At 32.7% G+C, this 26,468-nt stretch overlaps 1 protein-coding gene across 1 annotated transcript; it reads right to left on the bottom strand.

The window, feature by feature from the left end:
* Positions 1–291: 291 nt before the first annotated feature.
* On the bottom strand, positions 292–25,363 carry LOC130655851 (A disintegrin and metalloproteinase with thrombospondin motifs 16-like). Its single transcript, XM_057458664.1, has 32 exons — positions 24,726–25,363; positions 24,109–24,181; positions 23,187–23,296; positions 15,710–15,913; positions 14,539–14,701; positions 14,327–14,427; positions 14,041–14,254; positions 12,747–12,895; positions 11,806–11,889; positions 11,517–11,644; positions 11,134–11,153; positions 10,634–10,739; positions 10,167–10,316; positions 9,158–9,284; positions 8,391–8,501; positions 8,127–8,299; positions 7,959–8,022; positions 7,292–7,397; positions 6,831–6,989; positions 6,416–6,681; positions 6,118–6,214; positions 5,909–6,039; positions 5,670–5,790; positions 5,270–5,505; positions 4,923–5,055; positions 4,022–4,148; positions 3,115–3,819; positions 2,546–2,724; positions 1,976–2,113; positions 1,517–1,776; positions 1,209–1,302; positions 292–859 (listed from the first exon to the last, which is right to left on the bottom strand). Exons 1-32 carry the CDS (start codon positions 24,789–24,791, stop codon positions 738–740), a joined length of 4,917 nt encoding a protein of 1,638 aa, XP_057314647.1. The 5' UTR covers positions 24,792–25,363; the 3' UTR covers positions 292–737.
* Between the last annotated feature and the right edge of the window lie 1,105 nt (positions 25,364–26,468).

Raw genomic sequence — 26,468 nt, forward strand, 5'->3', positions numbered from 1 at the left:
TCTAACGAACAAAATTTTACCGGTACCAGGAAATCTGTATATACACAACACAGGCAAATGGTTTGTTATTTGGTATCTTCTTTCCCACTACTTATCAGATTTTACTATAGATGATCTTTCTTCTACTGTCAGTATTATCATTGGTCATATACACAATATGGCAATTTTAATCAATAAAATGAAATTTTCCTAGCACCCCTCCCTAATTTCCAGTCTGTTGAGAATCGGGGTGCGATTGTACTGACACGGCGATATCATTTTACAAAGGTGAAAAAGACATGACTCGAGCAATTGGTTAAATAAATTATATTGTCATCTAATGCACATTTTTTTACAAAACAAATAATTTTACAGGACTAGAAAATTAGTGCTTACATATACAAGTCATACCAGCGTACCAATTGAGTACTTCTTTGTTGCAATGTCCAAATACAGGCGCAAGCGCAAAGCTAAGTTGCAATGATGCAAAATTTCTTGTATTCAAAAAAAAGAACTTAACAAATGAAAATAGGTTGAATGACAAGTAAATAAAAAAAAATAACTGCTTTAGCTTATGTAACAGACGGCGAAATATTTAAAGTCTTCTTGAATATAAATCAATTTTCTGATATAATTCTTCTTTCTGTATTCCGCTTCGTGTTTTATCCTTCTTTTATCCTTTTCTTTTTAATGGATTACAGACTTTACAAAGAGTTTACACATGATGTTTCTTTCTTCTTGGACATCGTAAGATATAGTTACGTTAAAATCGCAGCGCATGTTTTACAACAAAGTTTTCGATACGCTTCACTTTTGACACAGTAGTCATTTCTCTTCTCATGTCGGCAATATGGAGAAATTTCGCGACAATTCTTTAAAACTAATAAGAAAAAAAGAAATGCACATAAATTAAAATTATTGGTAAAAAAAAAATTCTATGAAGGAGTTTACTACAGATCCAAATAAACAAAGTGACACGAGCAAGGAAAACAGCGCCTCTCCTAACATAGCAACCGCGACATAGCATTTAAACCACATTCGAAGTTCTTTTTGTGAATTATTTTCTAGTAAATCATGGAAATGTTATTTACAATATCCAGAATAAACGATGCAGTTAAATTAGGGAAATATTTCCATCGAGGATGACAAGTGGTTGCCAATGGAGTCAGAGGGCATTTTGATGAAATACAGAGTATCCAAATTAAAAATTTTTGAGATCGATTTAATACCTGTAATCTTCCCACATGATTTGTCGTGAAATTTGATGTCATCTATTGCTATGTCTCCATAAACTCCATATCCGACAATACCCTCAATCACGTACTAAAATGGAGAGCTTTGCATGCATAAATTATTTTTTCAATGGTCTTGCATTGTGTTGGCAAACTCAAATGCAATTTTTATATTTATTAGTCCAATACTGTCAGAAATCTTTATGCATGTATTGGTATTTTTGTAGTTTAATGTTATCCATAATTTAATCGTTTATTATTACTTAACACAACTGGTAAAGCAGTACATCAAAACAAAAAAATACCTTGTAGCCTGATGCTGCTTCTGTCTCGTTGGCAAGTATTTTCGCCTGCAACCAACGTCCACCTTGGTGAGCCTCTTTTTCAAACGCTACCCGCTCACCAAGGCTAGATACAGCGCGAACTCGTAACTGGCCTACCGATGGACCTTTCATGTAATACCAAAACTCCAGACAGCCTTTTTTCATCTTGAGGTATTTTGAGGTTAATTCAGCTTTATGGCCACGTTTTCTAGGTCGAGATGCTTCGATGTATGCGAAATAACCTGAATTATTGTAAGTTAAAAGTAGAAATTACTTGTTTAAACTGGTGTGTGGAAAACAAATACATAAATAAGTGAACCCTCAGACTAGGTTTTAATTTATAATCAAGGATTTTTTTTGGGAAATAAAGTTTAACAAAAATATGTGCAAGTAAAAAAGGATAAAAAATTACGTATACTCATTTGTTTTCACAATGCTTACCTGAACGCGTTGTATGATCTTTCGACGGGCCGGTATTAATTGAAGGTGTAGATTTACCAATTGTCCAATCAAAATCATCGTCTTTAGTGTTCGCCCAATCACAGTAGGTTTGTGAATCAAAATTACAGAAAAGTTTATCTAAAAAGTTAAAAACATTGCCTAGACATAAAAATACATCAAAATAAATTCCAGTATTCCCAACTCATCTACTTCGGGATATCTATCAGAATCTCAGGTTCAATTTTTCTGATTTTATACGCTTTTCTTGATCTTTTTTTTAATTTTGAAACAAGTTTGGAGTCAGAAATGACCACCAAGTATATGCACCGATGTAAAAATGAATCTTCTCTGATAGACATCATGTACTCTGAAAAATTATGATTAGTTAAAAAACATCGAGAAGACATTGTGTATTTTGTTTCCCTAATTTCCATTTGAAGTTATTTGCGTAATGCCTAATCCTCCTTCAATTTTGAGATCTTTCCCATATAGACCCCCCACCGAAACGAAGTATCCTATCACATAAGTGGAGTTCAGAAAGGACAGCTACAGTAACTTTAAAATATCTACCTGATCTCGCGCATGGTGTTCTTTGACAGCTTCTCTTTAATAACAAATCTCCCTTTGCACATTCTTTAGGAGATAAGATCGTCTCATAGTTTTCTGATACACAGTAAGCTTCTCTCTTCTGGATACCACGTCCACAAGCTGCACTACAACTACCCCACGTGGTATAGGCTACATTGAAGCTAAATATAATACAAACAATTGATACAAACAATATTTGATAATATTTCGAAGCAGATTTTCCAAGCAACGGAACTGAAAACTTTGATTTCAAACACTAATTGCGTTTCTGTCTACAGTAAAGTGGATTTTAAAAGTTTTTAAAATAAAGGAACTGGAAATTTTAAGCATACTTGCAGTGGGCAGTCATCAGAGAGGCTGTTGAGTATTACTTGGAACTTTCTACTAATTAACCAGAGAAAAACCAAGGGGAAAATAAAATGGGTGACCGTGTATTGGATTTAAAATATGAGGTCTCCTTTTCACCATCTTTCCACCCATTATCATCCTTATCAGAATAAAAAATAAATCTTTTTTTTTTACTTTACATATTGCAAAAACCAATTGCTTACCCTGGACATTTTCTTTCGTAACAAGAAATGATTTTTGGAGGCTTTTTATGCAAGCACTTTTTGTCAGCTGTGTTCTGATTGGTTGCTTTATCAACACACTGTATTGTTCTTTCTTTTGTTCCGTTTCCACACGTGACTGAACACGGACTCGATTCAACAATACCCCAAGCATATTCAGGACATTGTTGTTCATTGCACCGCACTATTCTCTGCGGTGAAGGACCATCGCAGTATCGATTCTCAACAAATAACTTAGTCTTCTCGTTAACGCAATACACTATACGAACTTTATACCCTCCTCCACAGGTCTGCGAACATTTCCCTTCTAAGTGAACGCGCCATATGAAGATATCGCACTCTTGTATGTTACAAGGCTCCAAAACGTTTGGCTTGCTTTTGGTGACACATTTGACGTCATTAACAGTGTTTTTACTTTCGGCATCAATGCATTTTACTGTTCGAGTGCGGGTACCAATTCCGCATGATTTCGAGCAACTTTTCCATTCGCCTGTGGTCCATTTATATACTCGTGGGCATTCTTTGGTGGGGCATCGTATTGTTGTGATGGGAGTTCTTCGAGGACAAAAAGAAGGTTGGGTTAAAACATTTTCAAATACATTTAAACATTCTACAACTCGAGTTTTTCTAGAATCCGCACCGCACGTCTTAGAACAGTCGCTCCATTTCCTGATGACCCATTTGAACCTGAAAGAAATAGGTTAATAGTAGCTTCTGAGACGGTCAGATGTTAATGATGAAGATGAGGAAACCAATCATTTTTATCAATATTATGTAAATGTTCATTTACAGTCAAATTTTAAAAAAAGGCATTATACAGTTACGAAAATACGTCATCATAAAAATCTATACGCAATCCTCATACATTGTTCAAACAAGCTAAACTTACTTTCTTCGGCATTCTTGCAAATTACAAGATCTTATATAAAGCGGCTTTTTCTGATGTCGACAATGTTTGTGATTAACTTCTTGTGAATCTTGTAAGCGAATGCAAGCAACTACAGATTGTTGTTTTCCTATAAAAAGGTGAAAACAAATATAATCGAATGCATCCCTTTTGTTTGTATTCTCAGTTATTCTATCTTTCTTTCTTTCTTTCTTTCTTTCTTTCTTTCTTTCTTTCTTTCTTTCTTTCTTTCTTTCTTTCTTTCTTTCTTTCTTTCTTTCTTTCTTTCTTTCTTTCTTTCTTTCTTTCTTTCTTCTTCTTTCTTTCTTTCTTTCTTTCTTTCTTTCTTTCTTTCTTTCTTTCTTTCTTTCTTTCTTTCTTTCTTTCTTTCTTTCTTTCTTTCTTTCTTTCTTTCTTTCTTTCTTTCTTTCTTTCTTTCTTTCTTTCTTTCTTTCTTTCTTTCTTTCTTTCTTTCTTTCTTTCTTTCTTTCTTTCTTTCTTTCTTTCTTTCTTTCTTTCTTTCTTTCTTTCTTTCTTTCTTTCTTTCTTTCTTTCTTTCTTTCTTTCTTTCTTTCTTTCTTTCTTTCTTTCTTTCTTTCTTTCTTTCTTTCTTTCTTTCTTTCTTTCTTTCTTTCTTTCTTTCTTTCTTTCTTTCTTTCTTTCTTTCTTTCTTTCTTTCTTTCTTTCTTTCTTTCTTTCTTTCTTTCTTTCTTTCTTTCTTTCTTTCTTTCTTTCTTTCTTTCTTTCTTTCTTTCTTTCTTTCTTTCTTTCTTTCGTATTTATATAGTAATTTCTTAGTTTGTTAGTCACTCATTCGCTTATTAACACAATTTTTGCATTAATACTTCATCAAATATCTATCGGTGAATTATTTACAATTTGTGCACTTGTACGTCCGACCCACCTGTGCCACAAGAACGAGAGCATGTTTGCCATCTTTTAATCTTGTATTGGTACGTTACTTTCCCACTGATTGGACCAAAGTATTCATAAGCCAATGAAAGAGGTCGTATTCGTTCACTGGTAAAAGTGTACGCCTGCAAAAATAAATAAATAAACGTGCACAAAGACGACGCATGGTCGCAAAAGTGGCGGGAAAATATCACGGCAAAACATTTCATGAGTAAGACTTTAAACAAACAGATTCCTTATGCGGAATACAATTTTAACACAAGCACTTTTATAAAATGTGGTATCTTCACCATTATACATTTTAAAATCATTATAATTAAGCAAATAAAGTAAACCTACAACGACATCGATATCTTTTTGAAGAGGACCTTGACATGAAATGTGTTGAAAACCATTAGAAACTTTCTGAAAGTGGAAAGAAACGCCATCAATCACAAAATAATCTTCATACTTCGTACTCAAGTAGATACTGTTGTGAAACATTTTACGTAAGCCGATATAATGTGGTTTATGTGATGTTTCCGTTATGTTGATAAACGTTGAACCTTTCGGTAGCTTGAGAACGGTTTCATAATCTAAAACATCAAGAAATTTTTAACAGGTCTTACAGTTTTAATTTTTAAGTACTGGCTACAGGGATTGCTACAGGTATTTTGCCAGCATTAAAAACCCGGACATCCCTTACGCTAGTGTAATATGTCAGTAAAATAGTAAAAGTGGCGACCAATGGTTTATTTACCTTTTGTTGCGGTCAATTCTATTTTGTCCGTTTGTCTTATACATGAAGAGCCATCGCCACCACAAACCATACAGTTGTCAAATGTTAAACTGGAACCAAACTTGTTGTCACATCCAAATTTCTATAACGATATGTGAAGGATTGTATTTAACTTGTACTTGTGTTGTCTTGATATGTGAGGGCAAAAGTTTGTTAGTTTAATTAACGACTGAATTTTGTTTCACCATGAATTTTTATACCTTGCATACTCCTTCAAGACACACGTCGCTGCTTCTATTGGAATAGCATTTTGTTCCATCTTTAACTTTTATGTTCATTTTAAAAGATTGTGCATTGCGCGAACGACAAGAAATCACACAGGGATTCTGATCTGGAAAATACAGAGAGAATTTTAAATGTTTCAACTATTATTCTATTTAAGAAGTGATTATATTCTATATTTCCATACCTTTCTGATCAGAATTACACAATCCAGCCACCACTGATATGTCATCTATAGCAATATCACTAGTCCAATACACTCCACGCACAGCTTCTACCACAATCTATATTATAATACCCGTATACGTCTGTCCGTCTGCCTGTCACGCAAAATGGTAGCTTAGCTGCGCAAGTAGCGAGACGCACGCAATGCGGTATAAAAAGGACGGACGAACCTGTGGATTTTTCCACGGGCTAATGACCAGTACATATATAAAAAACAATAAGTATAAATATCAAGAAATAGAGATAAGAAAACGACTTACCCTGTAGTCAGAAACAGACTGCAAAGAAATTTGCATGTTCTTCCAGCTATCTCCCTGGTTTCCTGATTTATTCCATACTTCCTGTTCAGTACTATTCGCATACAGAAGTTTAATTTTCAAGCTACCCATGTCTCTACCGTACATATGATAAAACATATTAAAACAAATTCGTGGTACTCTGATATTTGGACTGATCAATCTGGCAACATCTCCTTTTTTTACTTTGTTGTCGTAAGATATAGATGCTTCAATGAAGACGTATTTTCCTAAAGGATTAATGGTAATTGACATCAGAAAAATGTGTAAAAGTAAAATTATTTAACTCAGTATGGGGAATTTATGGCTTCAAACTTGATTTACAATTTTACTAAGAGAATAAAAGGACTTGGTAAATCGAAGATAAAAAGATGCAGACCTTTTTCATTCTTGAATGTATGATCATTGGAAGGACCAGTTTTGTAGCTTTTTGTTTTTCCACTATTCATTCGCCAATCCATATTGTTATTAAGACTATTTTTCCAATTGCAAAATCCTTCTTCAAATGAGCAGTTGACATTGTTATATCTTTGTTTCACTTAAAACAGAAAGATCAATATATAAATTAGATTATATGTCAATGGTTTGCATCGAAGTGATCACCCTACGCAATGCTGGAAAGGGATGGAACTGGTAAGTAAAATCGAGAAAGGTTAATGATAAATATCTAAATTACAGTTATTCTCTTAAAAAGAAACTTCATAAAAACAAAGACAGCCAATTATATTGCAGATTACGAACAACTTTCGACATTGCAATAACACCTATATAAATCTAAAAATATCGAATTCTACAACATCATGAAGTCTTTAATATGTTTCGTTGTAGTGACATACTTACATCTTACATTAAAAGCATTATCTGTATACAATGTCCATCCTTTTGACTCCAAGCTCCTGCACTGCTCAGCACGAATGGATTTATACGACTTTAGGATGGAACATGCCTGTACGGTACAATGAATACTTTACGTAAAAATTAGATTTAAAAATGTGTTATTATGCTTCTGTTTTTATCATTCGATGAAAGAAAATTCTAAGGCTTGAAGGGACTCAGAAATTGTTCAAGTAGGCGCCTCGTCATTAACATTACTCATAATACTTAGACATCATGAAGAAATGGTGTAATAAACCGAAAAGCCAAAAAGTACAAGAAATTATACACACTTTACACACATACGTCTTAGTAGTGGATAGTGTTTATAACGAATATTATTATAACGAATTATTGTGATATAAATATTGGGAAATTTTATGCCATTCTTAAAAAACTAATAAAATATTTAGGTTGATTTAAAATGTAGTTTTTGTCCACATTGACCATGAATGATTTTCACCACTATAAGCTTGGATTTCCATGTAAGTCACTAAATTCGAAAACCAACAGCCTTTTTTCAGCCCCTTTAATATTATTTAAACTCAGTTAATCATCCAACAATAATTCAATATTTATATTTTTTATTTTTCTTAGGAGTGGTGCAAATCTTAAAATAATTTTAGCAACTTACTTCAGTATTACATAAATCAGTCTCTATATTTTTTCCAAAACATGGAGAACCATTTGGTCCTGGCCTAAAAACAAATACACAGTAAAGCATATGAACAGGAAAGAATTAATTATGATTTTAATAACAGAATTCTTAACGCGATAATAGGAATCTTTTCTTATTACTCACTTAGGAGAATCACATTTTCTTATTTTTTTACGAATACCAACACCACAACTTTGTGAGCAACTCGACCACGAGTACCACGATCCCCAGTTTCCATGTACTATATTCATTTTTTTAGTTGTACGAGCAGGAAAAATTGGATTTGTATCTGGAACACATAACCCTTTTGAGCAATGCTACAAAAGAAATACCACGTTACAAGCTCTATTATACTTCTCAAAATATTGAACATTGAGATAGTTGTTAGGCTTACTTATATTCACAAACCTTGTTTCTGCCACAAATGGAACCATCAAGGGCAGGATTTGAATTTGTTTGACAGTTGTTTCTTCGTTGGGGATTTTGACACCATAATTTCTGACATGGATTAAACTTCCACTTAAATGAATAAAAAATAGAAGGTCTATAACATGCATGCTCCAACTGTACCTTGAAACCAAGAAAAAACAACCTTCGTAAACGCTTTCACCGCACTCACACACACACGCACTATACGTTAACGTCATTTTTTACGACAGACGTCCTAAGAGATTTTGTGTAATTAAAAAATGGATAAAAAAAGTGTTTGATTGTCGTAATTTAGATCTTCTGTTGTGAGGGCTTTGTGCTCTGAGTGAGCTGATTGCTTCAACTTTTAAAGCATTTAGATTCGACTCCTAGGTGCTAATTAAAAATTTAATGTCAAATGTATAAGCCTGTATATGCAAAAAAAAATTCCATTTTTTTAAATGAAATAAACTCATACGCAAATTGCTCTATAAATTGTTTGTTCATGAAAATTGCTGCGTTAATGCAATTGTTGAAAAAATGATGCGTTTCCATTCATTATTTTGGTATTTTATTTACGTTTTAAGGTTGTTGTTACAGTGTTGAAAAACAACGTTGTTAACTAACTATGGCAAGCTTGCCTGCAGGTTTATAAAAAATATAAAAAATTGCAGGAATAATATATAACGAGAACATTAGACATATTTCAGTTTCAACACAACAAATCACCATGAACGAGGAATGTGGGTCATATAAGAACAACTTACAGCTGTGCAGGCTGTTGAAGAACTGCCAAAATTGAATTGACATTGTTCAGTCAATGTATAAGGGACATCACAAGCTCCAGTACATTGCTTCTTATGCTTTGGTACGTTCTTCAAACATGAAAAGTATCTATGAGAAAGAATAATAAATGTTATTATTTCCATATACAATCACCGGTTATTTGGTACTTAAAAATTTTCCAATTATAAAACCAAAACGCATATAGGTTTAATATCCATGCATCCCAGAAACTACTATTTTTACAAACAGCATCTTCAAGGGACAAGAACTTTTTTTATAACTAAAAAGCACGTGCATTCATTATGTCATTGATTCACAGTTTAATTGAAATAAAGTTCACATTAAAAGATTTTGTGTTTGGTCAGCATTGGCGAAAAAGCTTGACCTACCATCATTATCATTATTATCTCTGTATCAATAATAGCCATATTTTGCCTGTAATATGGCTGCCAAGACCTGAAAATTCATGAAGTGTGTATGGAAGCCGAAACACAGGCTAAGCTATGCGGGGTATAAGGGGGTGAATTTATTTACTGGCTAACGATTAATCTCTATAATAACACATGGTGATTTTGAATTTCAAAGTAACAAATGTGATATATTTTTATTGATTTCCATGCATCATCCATTGGCTAACAACTAGTTAGTCAGTAACAAATATTTCCCAAAAACTGCACAAAAATTGCACAGATAAAATCTTTTTGATGCAATATTAAATATTCACACACATATGTCGTTGCAATGTACTTGTAAATAAGGATGAAGAGAAGGTCCCTTTGATGTGGGTGAAGTGATCGAGAGAGTCCTTTCTAAAAGAATGTCGAAATTGCAGCCAGGAGATTAAAATAGGAGTTTTGAGTGACAATTCTCCTGGATTTGCTTGTGCAGCTTTCCTAGCTCAAATAAATATACACAGACTGGTATTAATCAAAAACTGCATAGTATTGACAAGTAAAATTAGAACTTAATAATTCAATTATAATATCTCACTCAATGTTTTCTTTTGCTAACTTTTTACTACATGAGGACCAATGAAATCGATCGGGTCGAGAAACAATGGTAGGTGCCATGACTGATCCTTTTGATCTGTCTACATCACACTTTTTAGATTCTCCTTCCCCATCGTGATCCAGGCCTAACCTATTAAAAAATGAAATTTTAAATAAGAAATAATAAAAATATGTTGTATCAAAGTAATAAAGTAAAAGAAGAAATTTCAAGTTTCTTAATTCATCGACCTTTAGACCTTGAGAATGTACGATTTTTCTTAATGCTAAAAAACACTACGCAAACTATAAAAATTCTTGCTTTGAAATATTATCTTGTGCTAACCCAGATTATATTAAATCATAAAACCAATTTTTAAAAAAAGTAAAGGATTTTCTGTCAAGAATTTCTTTAGAGACCTCTAGATTGAGGTGCGTTTTTGACATGTATGTAAAAGTTAAACAACTTACAGATGACCAGTTTCGTGAGCAACTATAAATGCCGAGGTAAATCCCTCATCTTGGACAATAACACAGCTTCTAGAGCTTGTACACATAGAGTATAGTTGGGCATAGCCTGAAGTGAAATAGTATATTTTATTAAAGGACGTTTTGTATACCTTACTTTGGTTGCCCTAAAAGAGTTGCCACATGCCACATGTATATTTTTGTTGACATTATTCTTTAGGGAAAATATATTAGGAAAATATCAGGACAATCAGGATATCACCCTTACTTTAACAAAATACATTACTACCATAACAGACAGGTTGGGAAAAATTGTTCACAATTTTACTATACAAAAAATACACCTATTTTTAGCATCTTAGGATGCTAAGGGGTACTAAGATTTGCAGGGGGCCGCCAATACCTTTAAAATTTGTTAAAAGCAGAAAAATATTCAAAGACCCAGATCCGAAAACAAAACAGATGGGGTAAAAAAAATAGAAAATTAGTAAAAACGACTATACCTGATGGACCAAAATCTTTCCTAAAAACGAGGATAAATATATTCAAACATAAAAATTTAGTAATAGTAAAAAAAAACTGTGTGACATTGCAGATGTGAATGTAATTGCTGACATTCAATAATTAATATCTCGAAGTTTTAACTCAAAAACTAAAAGACCCTTGTTTTTGACATTCTTTGGATTACCACTTTTACCTAAAAATTGTATGGCGCGCTATAATGGACTTTAATACTAAGTTATCGATTATAATATAAGTCCTCGATTATAATACTAAGTTATTGATTACAATACTGTTAACTGAAATAAGGATTTCAAAAGCATGTTTAAAAAAATTCAGGTTTTTATTTTCATAGTATTATTTATATCCAAGTAAAGAATTTAACCTTGTAAGTGCTACAGCAAAATCAAAATGATCTCGATGCGTTTCATCATTATTTTGTAGTGTAGATATATAGTTACAAGCTGAAACTAATGTTCTGGAAGGATTTCGGCTATACACCCTGAAGCCAGTCTAAATGCAATAATCAATTCACTTTATTATCCTATTAAATTGCTTCCTCTAATTTAAGGTAACAGGGTAACAAGCACCAAAAAGAAGATTTCTTCTACGCAAATGGCAGAATGATATTTTATTAACATAGAAAATTAAAACTTTGTATAGCATATACAAACCTGCGAATTATCGATTATAACTAATCGCACCACGTGAAAATTTATTGAAATTCCCAAACTCTTGTCTTTCAACACAAGTGCTGCCTAAAAAGCAACATAAAATTCAAAAAATATCATTTATTAACATTATTTCACGATGATCACTTCAGCCTTGCTGTCTATAATTTTTTTGCAAGTAGATTTTCTGCATGTCTTGTTTTGAAAATCAATTTTTAGTTTACAGGACAGAAACGCAAAATACATAAAGTGAACATGTGACTTTGGGGCTATTTCTTTCATACCTGAGATTTAAATCTTTAGGCTCCAATTGCTCCAGTGACAAAAGAAACAATGCATATTCAAATTCAAGTGCTTCGATTTGTTGCATAGTTCAAAGCTTATAGCTTTTCTTGCATAATTATGAAATCAAAGTAGATTTGACTTAATGTATTCTGCAAAGAATCTAATTTAGTTTATGTTTTCAGCATAATTAGTTCAGATCTCTTGTGCTTTTTTTTAATTAATGCAAATTATTCAAAATGGTTTCTTACTGCAAGGATTTCAAAAAATGTGACCAAAGAAATGGGTTTTCAGAGCAAGAAGGCTTTGACCGTAGTAAGTCCAATTATTAGTTTTGAGTGCTCTAAATGCTTCAAGTGAACTGCTCCTCCAGGAGTTCATCCAGATTTGAATCTGAATGCCCCAAATTAGCAGAGATAAAGTAAATGGAGTATTTGAAGCATCCAGAAAGGAATCTCATGCGTGACAGAAATAATCCCTTAATACACAATGATCAAACCTAAGTATTCGGACAGGTTCAGCAAATACAAATACAGAAATAATTAAAAATCATGCATGTACCCACGGTCTCCCTCCTAAAGTGTAGGGTACTATGTCAACCTCTTTGAGAAAACCAGTTTGAATTCACTTTTTGTCTTAAACAATCAATCTGGTACACGTACCATTTTCATCATTGTGAAAACATATTTTTCGACTTTATCTCTTCCATGAAATTTTGTAACTGATTCATCCACAACTACCATCACTTCTATATGACGTTCAGAGCCTTCAACTTCATTCGTTTCCGGTTCATCAACAAATTTTAAACCAGCTAAAATTATAAATACAGTGTTGGCATTACAGTTGGCAAAACAATAAAGTATTATTTATGACAAGTGAAACATTACTAACCATAAAGGTATATATTCTATAAAGTCTTCTAAAGTCTCATAGAGTGTACTTTTACCGTCTATTTAAGGTAATAGCATTTTACGTGTACCATTCAAAGCAGCTATTTCTTATCAATAAAAATTGCTGTTTTAATTTCAGGCCAATATCAGATTTACACTGTTCTGTCAATAATTTTAAGCTTGATCTCAAACTTATGATATGACTGTAATAAATTTCATATAGTAATCATTCTATATACTATAGTCTCTATAAGTAATATACAGACTTATAGTCTTTGATGAAACACATTGTCATGCCATAAGGCATGACAGGGAGTGTTAGAGAATCTGATATTTATTATTTTCGACAGTTGTTACAATAACTTATGCAATCCATGCTAGTATGCAAAACTGAAGTTAACTCGAGATTACCTTTTTTCCACAAATATGTTAAAAGATTTTAATCGTTAGACTCCAAAGAATTAGCATTTCAGCAAAACTGAAATACTGACATGCTGTCTATTAGCCATAAATCACAATCATTTAACTTTGAGATAACAAGATGGAGGCCTACCCAAGAGAAAATTAAATTTACATTTAGTAATGCCTAGGTTCACCAACATCAAGGGATTTTTAGAAAGGTATTTAATAATGTTAACACTGAATTTATTTAAATTTAATTTAGAGTTTGGGAAATTAAAAATTTGAGTTTAGAAATAACACAGTCTATATTAGATTGGAAGAAGGTCATTAATAACATGAAAAATGGACGTTAAGCTGCTGAGGACGATAATGATTTAACTCTATATTATTTTACAAGTTGTTAACAAATAGGGGCCAGTAATTTTTTTATTTTTGTATATGAATTAAACTGTTTGGCAGTGTTTTATGATTTCTTCACTTCTTTAATAAACTTAAAATAACAAAAACAATTTTTGGGACCTGTGATCAACCACATAACAAACACCACACAATAAACGTGGCTTTTTAACCATGCAAAATACAGATGTTGATCATCAGAGTTATTGTGCTGCGTATTCTTGAAATTACAATATTGTAAGGGCCCAAGAAACAAAATAATACACACTTGGAGTTGTTATAATAATTTCTATCCGTCTTCCAATGCTGCTCAGCGGAGCCACATACTGTTCTTTGCCATTTAACAGGAGTTTTTTGTTCGTTTTATCATCTTTGACAATCCAAATTGTATCAATGAAGGTATTTACACCACTAACTCGTCCAGGAAAAAGTGCTCTTGGTGGAAATGGTCTTTCACGTTTATATGAATCTAAATAGTACAACTGAAGCCAAGAAAAGTATTAACTGACATCTGCATTTGTATATATAATAACTTTTGACTATGTAAGACTTACCTGAACACTACGGCCAGACTTATTTTTGAACTTTAAGTAACTGTCATAACCACTCCTCCTGACACGTGACTTCCCTTTATTTTTGTTTGCAATTACGGGCACTTAATAGAACATAAATACTTGAGGCACACTTTGAAAAGAATATACTACATACTTATACTAAAGGAAAGTTAAGTATGTTTAAGATACTGTATATGTATAACTAAACTTACTATCAAATGGTTCTTCTGTAGTGTAATCGCCAAAGCCTGTGGATTTGGTATTAACAACATCACTACTTCTGTAAATAATGTGCTGGTGAGGAAACTGTCTTTTTAATGTGTTTTTTACTGGTTCAATAAATATTGTTGCAGATTCGGTTTGTATAATGCCTTCCTATAAAAATCATTATTTTTTAAAAGTAAAGAATGTGATACTTTCAAATCTCTAGCAACAATATGAAAATCAATGTATGCTTAGTAAATTTTAAGTAATCCTTTTAAAATCCAAAATTTTTCTCTCTTAGTTACTAAAGTTGTTTTTGTTATAACACTCTTGTCATGATTTATAGCTACAATACTATCATTGTTTACCAAAAATATCCAGCTTCAACAATTCTTCATAAAACTCAAAACATCATAAATAATTATTTGTGTCGAATGTGTTATGCGTTTGTAAAATTATATATACAAAAAAGATAACATACTATTAAAAAGAAATGTTAAGAACAACAAAAATGGCGGGTAATATAGAAATGACAACTTTCATAATACTAAACTGCACCAGCTCCAACTTCCTATTACACTTTCGTTTTTTCTTTACAATTTTCAGACATGTCCAGTAAATCAAAAAGTTATCTGATAAGGTGTGTGGAAACATTTTCATAAAGGATATCTTTCTTTTAACAGTGCTGGTTGCAACAGAGGATTCTACCCAAAAATCTTTCAAAAAAAGCCTATTATAGAAAAAATATGAATAAAGAAAAATTTTGTATCAATATGGAAGCAGATGGTAATCATGAGGTAGTAAAAAGTTGGAGCTCATAAAAATAACCTTTTTCTCTTATTTAAATGAAATTTTAAAGTTTTTTTTATACATCTTAAGCTTCATATCTTAAAGAAATAGTAAAGAAAATTTACATACTCAAAGCACTGGGTAAATAATGTTTGAACAGCCAAAAAAAGGTCACTACCACTTCAAAAGGGTACTGGCGAAAGAAGTCATTAGGGATGAAAGTCTGACCATAGCTTATTAGATTAATCACTAAAATTACAAATCAACAATCTCGTAGGCCTTTAATAATAAATATCATTATGAAAAACTCATACCAGTAGGGTTAAATAACATTAGGTTTGTTAACAAATACCTTTCACAGGCCACATGATAAAAGAAAATCATATTTACCAAACCATCACAAACATTAAGGATAACATCAGCAGTCTGGTTACTAAGAGTATTGGCATGTCCTGAATATATGCATTCTTCCTCCTGTACAATTTTTCCCTCATAAGAATTATTTGTTCCAAAGTATTCCACAAAAACACTGTATGAAGAATTGGTATAATCTTTGTAAATATTGATATCAAATCTTGTGTTAAAAGCAGAAATCTAGAGTAAAAGAATATTGCTTAAAAAAAATGTATAGTGAAAAAGAAAATTGAAAGAGTTAAATACTGTGAGTTATAATTGTCTGTCAAATTAACTACACCAAACTGTGCTTAGAAAGCTTTGCCATTAAAAAGCTGTATAAAGCGCTTCAAAGATATTGAATTTCTAAAAATTCTTAATTATTATATTATAAAATTGTTGTGACAAAAGTTCTTTTAACTGGCACTTTATCTAAATCTCTTTATCTCCTATCTTTATCTAAAAAAAATTAGAAATATGCAAGCTCTGTAACTTTAGCACTTTATAATACAGCAAACTATACCTTTTATTAGTCCAATATTCCAGCTTGTAAAATATGTTGCCAGAAAGCTAACCCATATCTCATTTTGTGAAACTTAAGTTATATTTATTTTTTAGGCATCTGAGTCTGGGCCATACCAGTATGCCAATATCAAAAATATTATGTTCAGGGTTGAGGATTAGTTTTGCTTGATACCAAAAGATTTGTTTGCACTATCATGATTTCAACTTAACAAGTGTAGCTCAAAGTTAAATATGGTGTATACCTTTTAGTGCTGTAAATAGATGAGTTGCCAATATTAAAAAAGTTCAGTATATGCAGGCGCATCCTGACAGGAAAGAAAAGAAGAACTGTTCTGCCAGGATTATGAACGTTGCCTGGTTTATGTACGGCAGCTTGCCCTGTTTATTAACAGGGCAGAAAATATATAATCAGGGCAATATAATCAGGACTGGCTGGCTTAAATACGGCAGTTAAAAAATATTCTTTGGCACTTATAAAACAAATATAATTGGGGCAGGCTGGCTTATGTATGACACTTTTATATTATTTGGCACTTATCTACGACAGTTAAAAATATTATTTGTCACTCATAGAATGAATATAACCAGGGCAGGCTGATTTATGTATGACAGTCTAATATTATTTGTTACTAAAAAAGGCCAGCTTTTTTATATTATTTCTCACTTATAGAACAAACAAAATCTGGGCAGGTTGGCTTATGTGCAACACTTTTATATTATTTCCCACTTATAGAATGAACATAACATCTGCAAAATCTAGTTCTGTGAAATTTAGTTACTTCAAAGTATATTATGTTGAAATGTACTCACAATATACTAAGAGACTTTTTTCTTTCGCCATGCCTAGTTTTCAATGGCGTCTTGCAGAGAAAAATAGCATTTAGACATAGCCAGTCAATGTTTCATTCACAAAAATTCGAAGAAGAAGCCAATCACGGCCTGCCTGGCCAGTCATTAAATCAGCTTTCATAATCTGGTTACCGCAACATAATCCAGGCCATTCCTAAAAAGATTTACAAGTGCTTTTTACCGCACTTGTGACTTTTTTCTTTTTCTAAAATATTATAGAGCGATGAAAAACCCTATTACGCTGATTACATAACATTCATTTCTTTGTTATTGAATTGTTTATAAAGTATAGAGAACATTAAAGTCGGCCCGTTTCCTTCATGCTGACACTCTTATGCTCGGCTGGTGCATTACACTGAGACTTGAACGAAGACAGAAGACCATTTGGAACCATGTCACAAGTCAGTCTGACCTTCATCGTCACAGAGAATACTGCGAGAAGAGTGCGCACCCATGCAAGTTAAATATAATCAGAACATGGGAGAGGTTAGGTGTCCTGTACCTTAATACAGCTTTCGGACGAATGTTCTCATGATGTAATACCAAAGAAAAACATGTTGAATAAAGTTATAAAATCTTTTTAAAAGGGAAAAGAGAAATCAAAAAATGTCTAGAAATATATTTAATGCCAAAAACATATAGCGAATCTGCCAACACATAATTGCGTTCAATGTTGTTTCAACCTTGCACTTGTGGTTAATACGTTTTACCATGGTTTTACAAAATTCATTTCTATACAGCTTAAATAACATATAACGTTTAAACGAATAACGTTTATACCGAATATTTGCAAGTGTGAATCACACTTGCAAATATTCACATCGCACTTGTAAATTTTGCTTAAGAGTGCGATTTTTCGCACACCATAGCAGTCGTAATTTTTTTAGCGGGTGCTTTTTGTAACTCTGGCATAGTTTTATTCAAGAGATGGCCTGCATAATCAGGGCAAAAAAAGCATAATTGGGCCATGCGTACATAACCTGCCCATCCTGTTTATAAACAGGCCGTGTTTGTAATCTGGACAGAACAGGACCACATAGGCCAAATTAGCTATTTATGTTAATTTATAGATTTTTAGGAAAACAAGATAGAACATGTACTGGAAACTATATCTTTTCTGTTTAAGATAAGATAAGATCATTTTACTGTTCGTTCAAATAATGAAGAGAAAAAAAAACTATTTTTGAAGGGAGACCTTATCTAATAGCAGAAGCTAAGACGAGGATAAGGCCACCCTTGGACGAGTACAATAGACGGCACAGGACACACAAAACGGCACAAACATATATAATCACCAGATAAATAAACCGTGTGAGAACAAAGGGAAAATTTGTTACAAATTAATAAGAGGCAATAAAATACTTCTTTAGATCACTTTTAAGACCAAAGTAATCTATGGAAATAAATTTTTTAGACATTGATGTCAGTATCTTATTCCAGGATTTAATGGTGTTAAATCTAATAGAATTTTCACCAAAACAAACGGTGTTGACAGTAGGAAGATTGATCAAGCCAGCCTTTTCTGCACGAGTGCTCTGGATAGTAGCAGGCATTTTATCATGAAAGAGCTTATGAAACACAGAATGTTCTGACACTGGATAATATCATTGAATTTGAGGATTTTTAGATTGCCCTAGATAATACTAGATGTTGCTCTTCGAGATTCAAAAGTCAGTAGTCTGATAGCAAAATTTTGCAAAACAGCAATACGATTAACATCAAGACTGTTTGGATAGATTTTAGATAGACTGTTTTAGATAGATAGATAGATAGATAGATAGATAGATAGATAGATAGATAGATAGATAGATAGATAGATAGATAGATAGATAGATAGATAGATAGATAGATAGATAGATAGATAGATAGATAGATAGATAGATAGATAGATAGATAGATAGATAGATAGATAGATAGATAGATAGATAGATAGATAGATAGATAGATAGATAGATAGATAGATAGATAGATAGATAGATAGATAGATAGATAGATAGATAGATAGATAGATAGATAGATAGATAGATAGATAGATAGATAGATAGATAGATAGATAGATAGATAGATAGATAGATAGATAGATAGATAGATAGATAGATAGATAGATAGATAGATAGATAGATAGATAGATAGATAGATAGATAGATAGATAGATAGATAGATAGATAGATAGATAGATAGATAGATAGATAGATAGATAGATAGATAGATAGATAGATAGATAGATAGATAGATAGATAGATAGATAGATAGATAGATAGATAGATAGATAGATAGATAGATAGATAGATGTGCATATTTTACATGGCTAGCCTCACAAATATCGAGGGATATACCCTGTCTATTTTTTCCAGGAGGGGCCATGGCGTAGATGGAGAGTCCTAGAGTATTTAATGCTCATTTTGAGCTACGCAGACCCAATTAGAGCCAGCGCTCTACTAGACAACTCCCAGCAACATTCAACGGCCCACACAGTGTGCCATCTTCCCAATTTCCCTCACATGGCTTGGGTTAACCCGGGGCTATGGTAACATTCACTCGCCCATGTTGAATCGCCGTCAAGAGGAATCGAACCCCGGTCTCCCGCACATAGTACGAGAGCTATAACCACTAATCTACGGCGCCATTTGGTTGACCCCAAATTTGATTACTATATTGCAGGTGGGAATGCAAAATGCAATAATAGACTAGGATAAGGACATTTTGAGGCACAAAATAACAAAGTTTAGCTAAAGCTCCATTAGCCCTCTTGAGCTTGGCAACAGTATTATGGATCTGAGTCTTCCAGCTTAAATCAGAATCTAATAGAACACCAAGATATTTAATAAAATCACTAGGCATAAACCTTTTACCATTGATGAGAAGCCTAAAGTCATAATTAAGAGGTTTATATGCATGTTTAAATATAATGTACTCTGTCTTGCTAGCATTAAGAGAAATCTTATTAGCATTCAGCCAATGGCAGCTTGAGGTCTAAATTCATTTGTTTGGCCAGTTGTTTTAAAGAGTCACTATAATGCAGGAGGTTTGTATCGCAGGAGGTTTGTATCATCAGCAAAGTGGTGTACCATAGAATAGTTAATTGCACAATTCAAGTCGTTTATATAAATTAAAAATAAAAGTGGTCCTAAAACAGAGCCTTGAGGGACACAATGTCTGGTAAGAGCATTACCTCGAATTCCATAATGATAAAGCTTTGTAAGCAGAATTTCATGATCAACAGTATCAAAAGCCTTCTAAAGATCAATAAACACACCACATGCACAATTTCCTTTATCAAGAGCATTCATAATTGTTTGAGAGATATTCATTAATTTTTGAGAAGTTGAGTAATTTTTTCTGAAACCAAATTGTTGCTTATACAGGACATTGTTAGCTTCGTAAGGATTAGGTCGATAACTTGTAAGTTCCAATTTGGATCCTTTTTTATGAATAGGGATAACCCTGGCAGTTTTTAAATTAGAAGGAAAAATGCCTGAAGTAAAAGACAAATTTATAAGTTTAGAGAGTGGAACAGATAATTCAGTTTTAACAGTAGAAAAAATTTGGGCAGGAATACTAATTGGCCCAGTAGATTTACCAAGGTCCAAGGAAGAAATACAGTGGAGAACTTTAATATCATCAGTTGGTATAAGAAACATTGAATTAGGAACAGAATCTTTTAAGAAGGAAGAGAAATGTTTTGATGTGAATAAGATGTCATTCTTATATTGTTAGCAATTGATGAAAAATAATTATTAAAAGAGCTAGCAATTGTCACTGGACAAAGTATCCCACTTGACAGAGTTAAAATAAATATTATCTATAATTGTGCTGGTAGATTCAGTGACTCTTGTGGGCAAAATTATATGAGGCATTAAACTGGGAGGTAATATTAATATAATCGGAAACTTCTTTAACCGATTCAGACATTAGAAGGTCAATATTAAAATCACCAAGGTGAAAGATTGGCTTATTTTCAGAAGACGCTTTCTCAAAATGGGGTATTAAAAATTGGTTGTTGAACTCATCAACAGACATTGAGGGGTGTCCATAAATGAATCATACAATCATGTTTTTATCTTTAGCCTGTACAATTTCAATGAATTTAGATTCAAGTTCACTGCTTTTGTATGCAAGTGTATCAAGATCAAGACGTTCAATAAATTGCAAGTGATTAGAAACATAGAACAGAGCACCAACTTCTTCACCTTCAGTAGGCGTGTGTGTGAAGGAGTAACCAGGTAGATCACAATTAATAAAAGGGACATTAATCTGAAATTTAGTTTCAGTGATACCAATACTGAAGTCATGCCCAAGTTGTTGTAATAGAACCTTCAATTCATCAAGATAGCATGGAAAAGGACATTAGGCCGAGAATGATGATGTTTTGACAGAGATGCAATATTCATTCAGGGAGAATTTATCAGAAGTTACTTGAAGGTCAGTGAATTCATTTGGATCATAATATTTGCAGTTGAGACCACCCATGGTTTCAGGGATTTCATTGATTTTAAGAGTATAAAGCTTTGCAAGAAATGTTTTGATTTCAAGGGAAGAAAGTGACTTGTCGTAGACTAGAGGGGGAGCTTTTATGCCAAAGGGGAGAATTTTATTATTACATTTACAGCAAAACCATTTCTGTGTAGAATTTTGAAGAGATTCATAATCCTTGACGTTGAGACCATTGCATTTAATATGAATCAAGAAATCACAAATATCACACTGAATTGCCTTTTGATTACAGTTTACAGACTTCCCACATATTCCACATGGATAATTTATCATAATGTAGAGAGAAAACAAAAATGACATAAAAGAAAAAAACTATGGTATATACAAAAATTTATTTAACAGACTCTAGGCTTTTCCCTTCCCTAAACAACAAATGGGAGGGGAGTCAGTGAAACTCAGAAACACTAAAGCAGAACTAGGAAGTTGCTAAAAAAATAAAACAACAGTTTAAAAGTTTATAATAGGAAATGATGTTGGGATGATAGCTAATACCCAACAGGGAGACGAGAACCCGCCCCCTCTTGGGAATTCAGTTCAATCGATACATATGTTCTGCCCAATCTTGGAACGCGCCCCGTCTTAAGACTGGCCAGGCCAATCTTCCGACAGTGACAAATGGGTGGCCAGTCTTAAGACTGGACTGCCCAATCTATGGACGTACATGCCCAATCTTAGAACAATTGTGGAAGACAAACAGAACAATAAAATTTTTAGAATTTACCTCTTAATAGGAACTTTAAATTGAAACTTTTCTTGGAAAATCAAAAGCCAAAAATTTATATATACCATGTATTTTATGTATATATATAAAATTGAAACTACCCAACCATTTTAGCATAGTCTATAAAGTTTTTCTTCTATAGACTATGATATTAGCTAGCTGGCTACAGCTCGCTAGCTGGCTAAACATCTCATCCAATGAAATTAACGTCTAGCTAACTAATAATATGGTTGAATACGACTTTTCTGATACTTCATAAATATAAACATTTTATTTTTAAAATTTAGCCACTATTACAAGCTGTATATAAATGCTAAATGTATAACACATGCTCTACCAGCTACCTAGCTACGATTTTCACTCTACTGTGTCCAAAAACAGGCGGGGTCAATTTAACAGTACCCAAAATAAGATGTTTTAATGTGCCTGAGAATGTTTGTTGGGAGTCGCAAAAAACACAGCTCGTGTGGTGCATCCCTTCCTTAAAATTTAAACAGCGCCAAAGATGGGCCTAACATGGTCTTTTGCCCAATCTTGTGACGCCCTGCCCAGTCTTAAGACTGGCCGGCCAGTCTTAAGACTGGGCAATTTTATGTCCAAAGATTGGGCAGCGTCCTAAGATTGGGCAGAACACATACACCACACGAGACAACAACAATGTGCAATAAATATCAGAATTGTCTAGCGGATGAAACAAACGTTAAGCTATAAGAAACAAAGGGAAAATGTGATTATGCTGCATTATTAGCAGAAATAATCACATTTAGTTAAAATCTCCATCCATCAAACATTGTATGTTTTAAAGTACAACATAGCTAGCTAGATAAACCAAAAATAACAAAATAGGATAAACAACTAGCATGGCCAGCTAAATATAGCTATTACCTGAATGTGTTTAGAACCTGGTGTAAATTTTTCATCGCCATCAAGGTTTCCAGATGAGAATTCTATTGGAGTTACTACTTCATAATATTCAAAATTCTTTACTTGTTCACCTAAAAAACGAGTTGCAAAATTAGTGAGTCGACTCTCACGTGGTTATTAGTTTGTTTACAAATGGTGTAAACACGCACACGAATTTTTCAAAAAATTACAGTTGAGCCTCGTTTTAGCGAACGAGGGTCAACTGTACCGTCAAAAAAGCCCTCTGGGGAGGGGTATATTTATACCCCTTTTTTGTGTATGTTATACAGGCCCGTAGGCGACGGGGGAAATGGGAGAGGGATAATTGCCCTCACCTCAACTTTTCTTAAACGTGACTGAAAAGTTTTTAAATCCTTATATTCTTTATTATTTCTTTTCCTAAATTATAATTCCCCCAGAATCTCCGAGAAAGGGGACATGATCGCACTTGTATTTATAATGAGTTATTTAATGCAAACAAAGTGTTAGAAACACGTACAGAAAGTTTAAATATTTTTGAGTGTCAGTTGTTCTGTCATATCTTTGAATATCTAAACTGTTAAATTAATGTTTTTTTGTTTTTGTTTGTGCTAGTTATAACATGGGGATCTATCATAACCTTTGTAGCTCAATCACTTCTAAGGGCTTGATTAACCGCCGTGTCAAACTAAATTTATTGCAATAATGCATAAAAGTTAATACTTTTTTGCACTGAAGCCTAAAATTACTTTTTACTAGAATTTCAATGCGGAAAATTATAACTTATTTCGATTTTTATTGTCATGAAGTGTAGTAGCTTCGTGTAACTCCGCCCTGGTGCTGAGAAAACTCGTTGGAAATCTCAGAAAAGAAGAAGTTGTGATCGGCCTAGCTAAAAAGGTGTTTTTTAGCAATTAATACATACCTAAGTCTTCGACTGGTTCCTTTTGTTTATTTTCAGTTACGAAATCCCCTAATTGCTCCGTCACATTGCGAGGCTAAAAATATGTTTGAAGTGATAAGTAATAAATAAAAGTGAACAAATTAATTGAATAAATGGCTAATTACATTACTAATGAGATGGGATGGAATAAGAACTATGTATAAATGTCATTTCGCGGTTGCTTAGAAGACACCGAAACATAGAACAAGTTTTGCCATGTCAAACGCTTTGAAATATTTCGAAGGAGAAGTGAAACAGCCAGGTTTATTTTAAACATACTTCGTAATTCAATATACGAATGTCATAAGCTTCCAACTTATAACACCAAACTTTGGTTATAGAAAAGCTTATTTTTTGATCTATGCTTTGATAGTGGTGATAACTGTATTTTGATTGCTTTAGTTTATAGAAACATGTATGCAGAAGGAACGTATCTGGTAGTCATATCTATTGTGATGCATTAACATAGTCTATACAACACTAAATTGGCGATTACATTAAGACGCGAGAATAACACGTTAACAAAAGGCCAAAACGCGTCGATAAAACACACAACATGAAATAAAATATAATGAAATAAAATATGTTATAATTATTACCTGTACTAATTTTCCATAAGCAAAACTGCATAAAAATTGAATGCATACCAAGACTGGTAATTTCATACTTATAATATATACAAATTTTTATTCCCTGTCAACATAAAGAAAATCTTTAATACATAGTCTTAACTCGATGCGTTTGTGTTACACCAACAAGATAAACTGTTTCTACGTAAGCTCTTTGTAAACAGAATAATCTTTTTCTGTTTTAACCCTCTTCCCTTACTGATGTCCGTTACACCACAGTCTAATAGAAAAAAACAATATAACGATTTTTTTTATTTCACTTAAAGGTATAATTAATATTATTAACGGAAGTGATGGCTTGTTTGGCTCACCACAATCCATTCATTATAATGTTGTGTAAAAATAGTTATAAATCCTTGTTGATATAGATTACACACTTGATAATAAAAACAACAGAGGCTTTTTTGTTGAGAAGTTGTAAGAAGTGTTCAAACGAATCACTTATATAAACAAGTTCTTTTTTTTACTGATACTTCGTGTTTTTTATTTAATTATTTACAAAAATATTTTCCGGAAGTATTAAGAAAAAACCAATTAAACCGTTAATTTTTGGTCATAAAAAAGGACGTTTCAGTTATCTTGGGTTTGCTTTCAGTGCGGTCAAAATTTATGTGTAATATTGCAACAAAACGTCAATTCATCATGTCACATTGTCTGCAAAACTTCACAGTTAGTTTTGAAAGGTTGTTATTTTTAAGCAACTATACAAATCTTTCAGAAGTTTACCGCTACAGCGTAGCATGAATCAACTTTGACCGTTATATTTCTTTTTACATAACAGCGCACATGGAAAAACATTTACGGCAGAAGTAAAAAAGCTTCTTACTAGCTTAACATTAAAAGTTGTGGGTTATCAATAAAACATTTTTTGAACACTGTGTTTGTTTGCTTGTTAAGATTTGAGGTATTAAATTGCGCGGTAAAGCAGACTTGAAATTACTTAAGAGCTTTCTGAGTGTGTCTGTGTTTGTACTAATAGATGCACGTGACTTTTACAGCTTCCCATTATCCAACCTCACTAAAACTAACTCCGTCCTCGGGAATTCTTGTCAATTGTTATATACATCCGATGCGGAATATGAAAAAAGGCTTAAGAACACGGTAGACATCACATTTGGGCGGTATCGATGCAATTTTTATGCAACAGTTTTTGAAGCATTAAAATACGCAACGTAAAAAGTTGAGATCGTTTCACATTATGTCTATATCCATCAGTTTATTAAAAATCAGCTCCATTTTTTATATAGACCGTTGTCAAGTCGCCAAGGTTTCTGGAAGTTTGACATTTTGAAATCTAAGCAGTGTACCTAACACCGTAATGATGTCAAGGGTTTCGCAAAAAAGACGCAATCTCGTATCTATGCGGGAAACAAAAAAAGACTCTGTTAAAAAGCATACAACGCAGCGAGAATAAATAATATTTGGACGAGATTAAGAAAACAAATATCGTGATATTTTAATCAAAATAAGAAACAGGTAAGATACGTGATCCTTTTAACTTTGCGTCAAAATAAAATTCTCTTGCCAAAGAAAGAAAATTTTTATTTGCACTGATATTATTGATTAAAATTATCGTAGCAGCAATTGTTAACGAAATCCTAACGAAAATAAAAATAGAAGCAACTTGCAAATTTTTTTGTAGGCTTACTCTCGACAACAAATTCGTGTTTGTGTTTTTTAAAAATAAAATGTAAAAAATTTTTGTGTACTTGT

Source organism: Hydractinia symbiolongicarpus, chromosome 8, assembly GCF_029227915.1.
Source record: "Hydractinia symbiolongicarpus strain clone_291-10 chromosome 8, HSymV2.1, whole genome shotgun sequence".
Classification (NCBI taxonomy): Eukaryota; Metazoa; Cnidaria; class Hydrozoa; order Anthoathecata; family Hydractiniidae; genus Hydractinia; species Hydractinia symbiolongicarpus.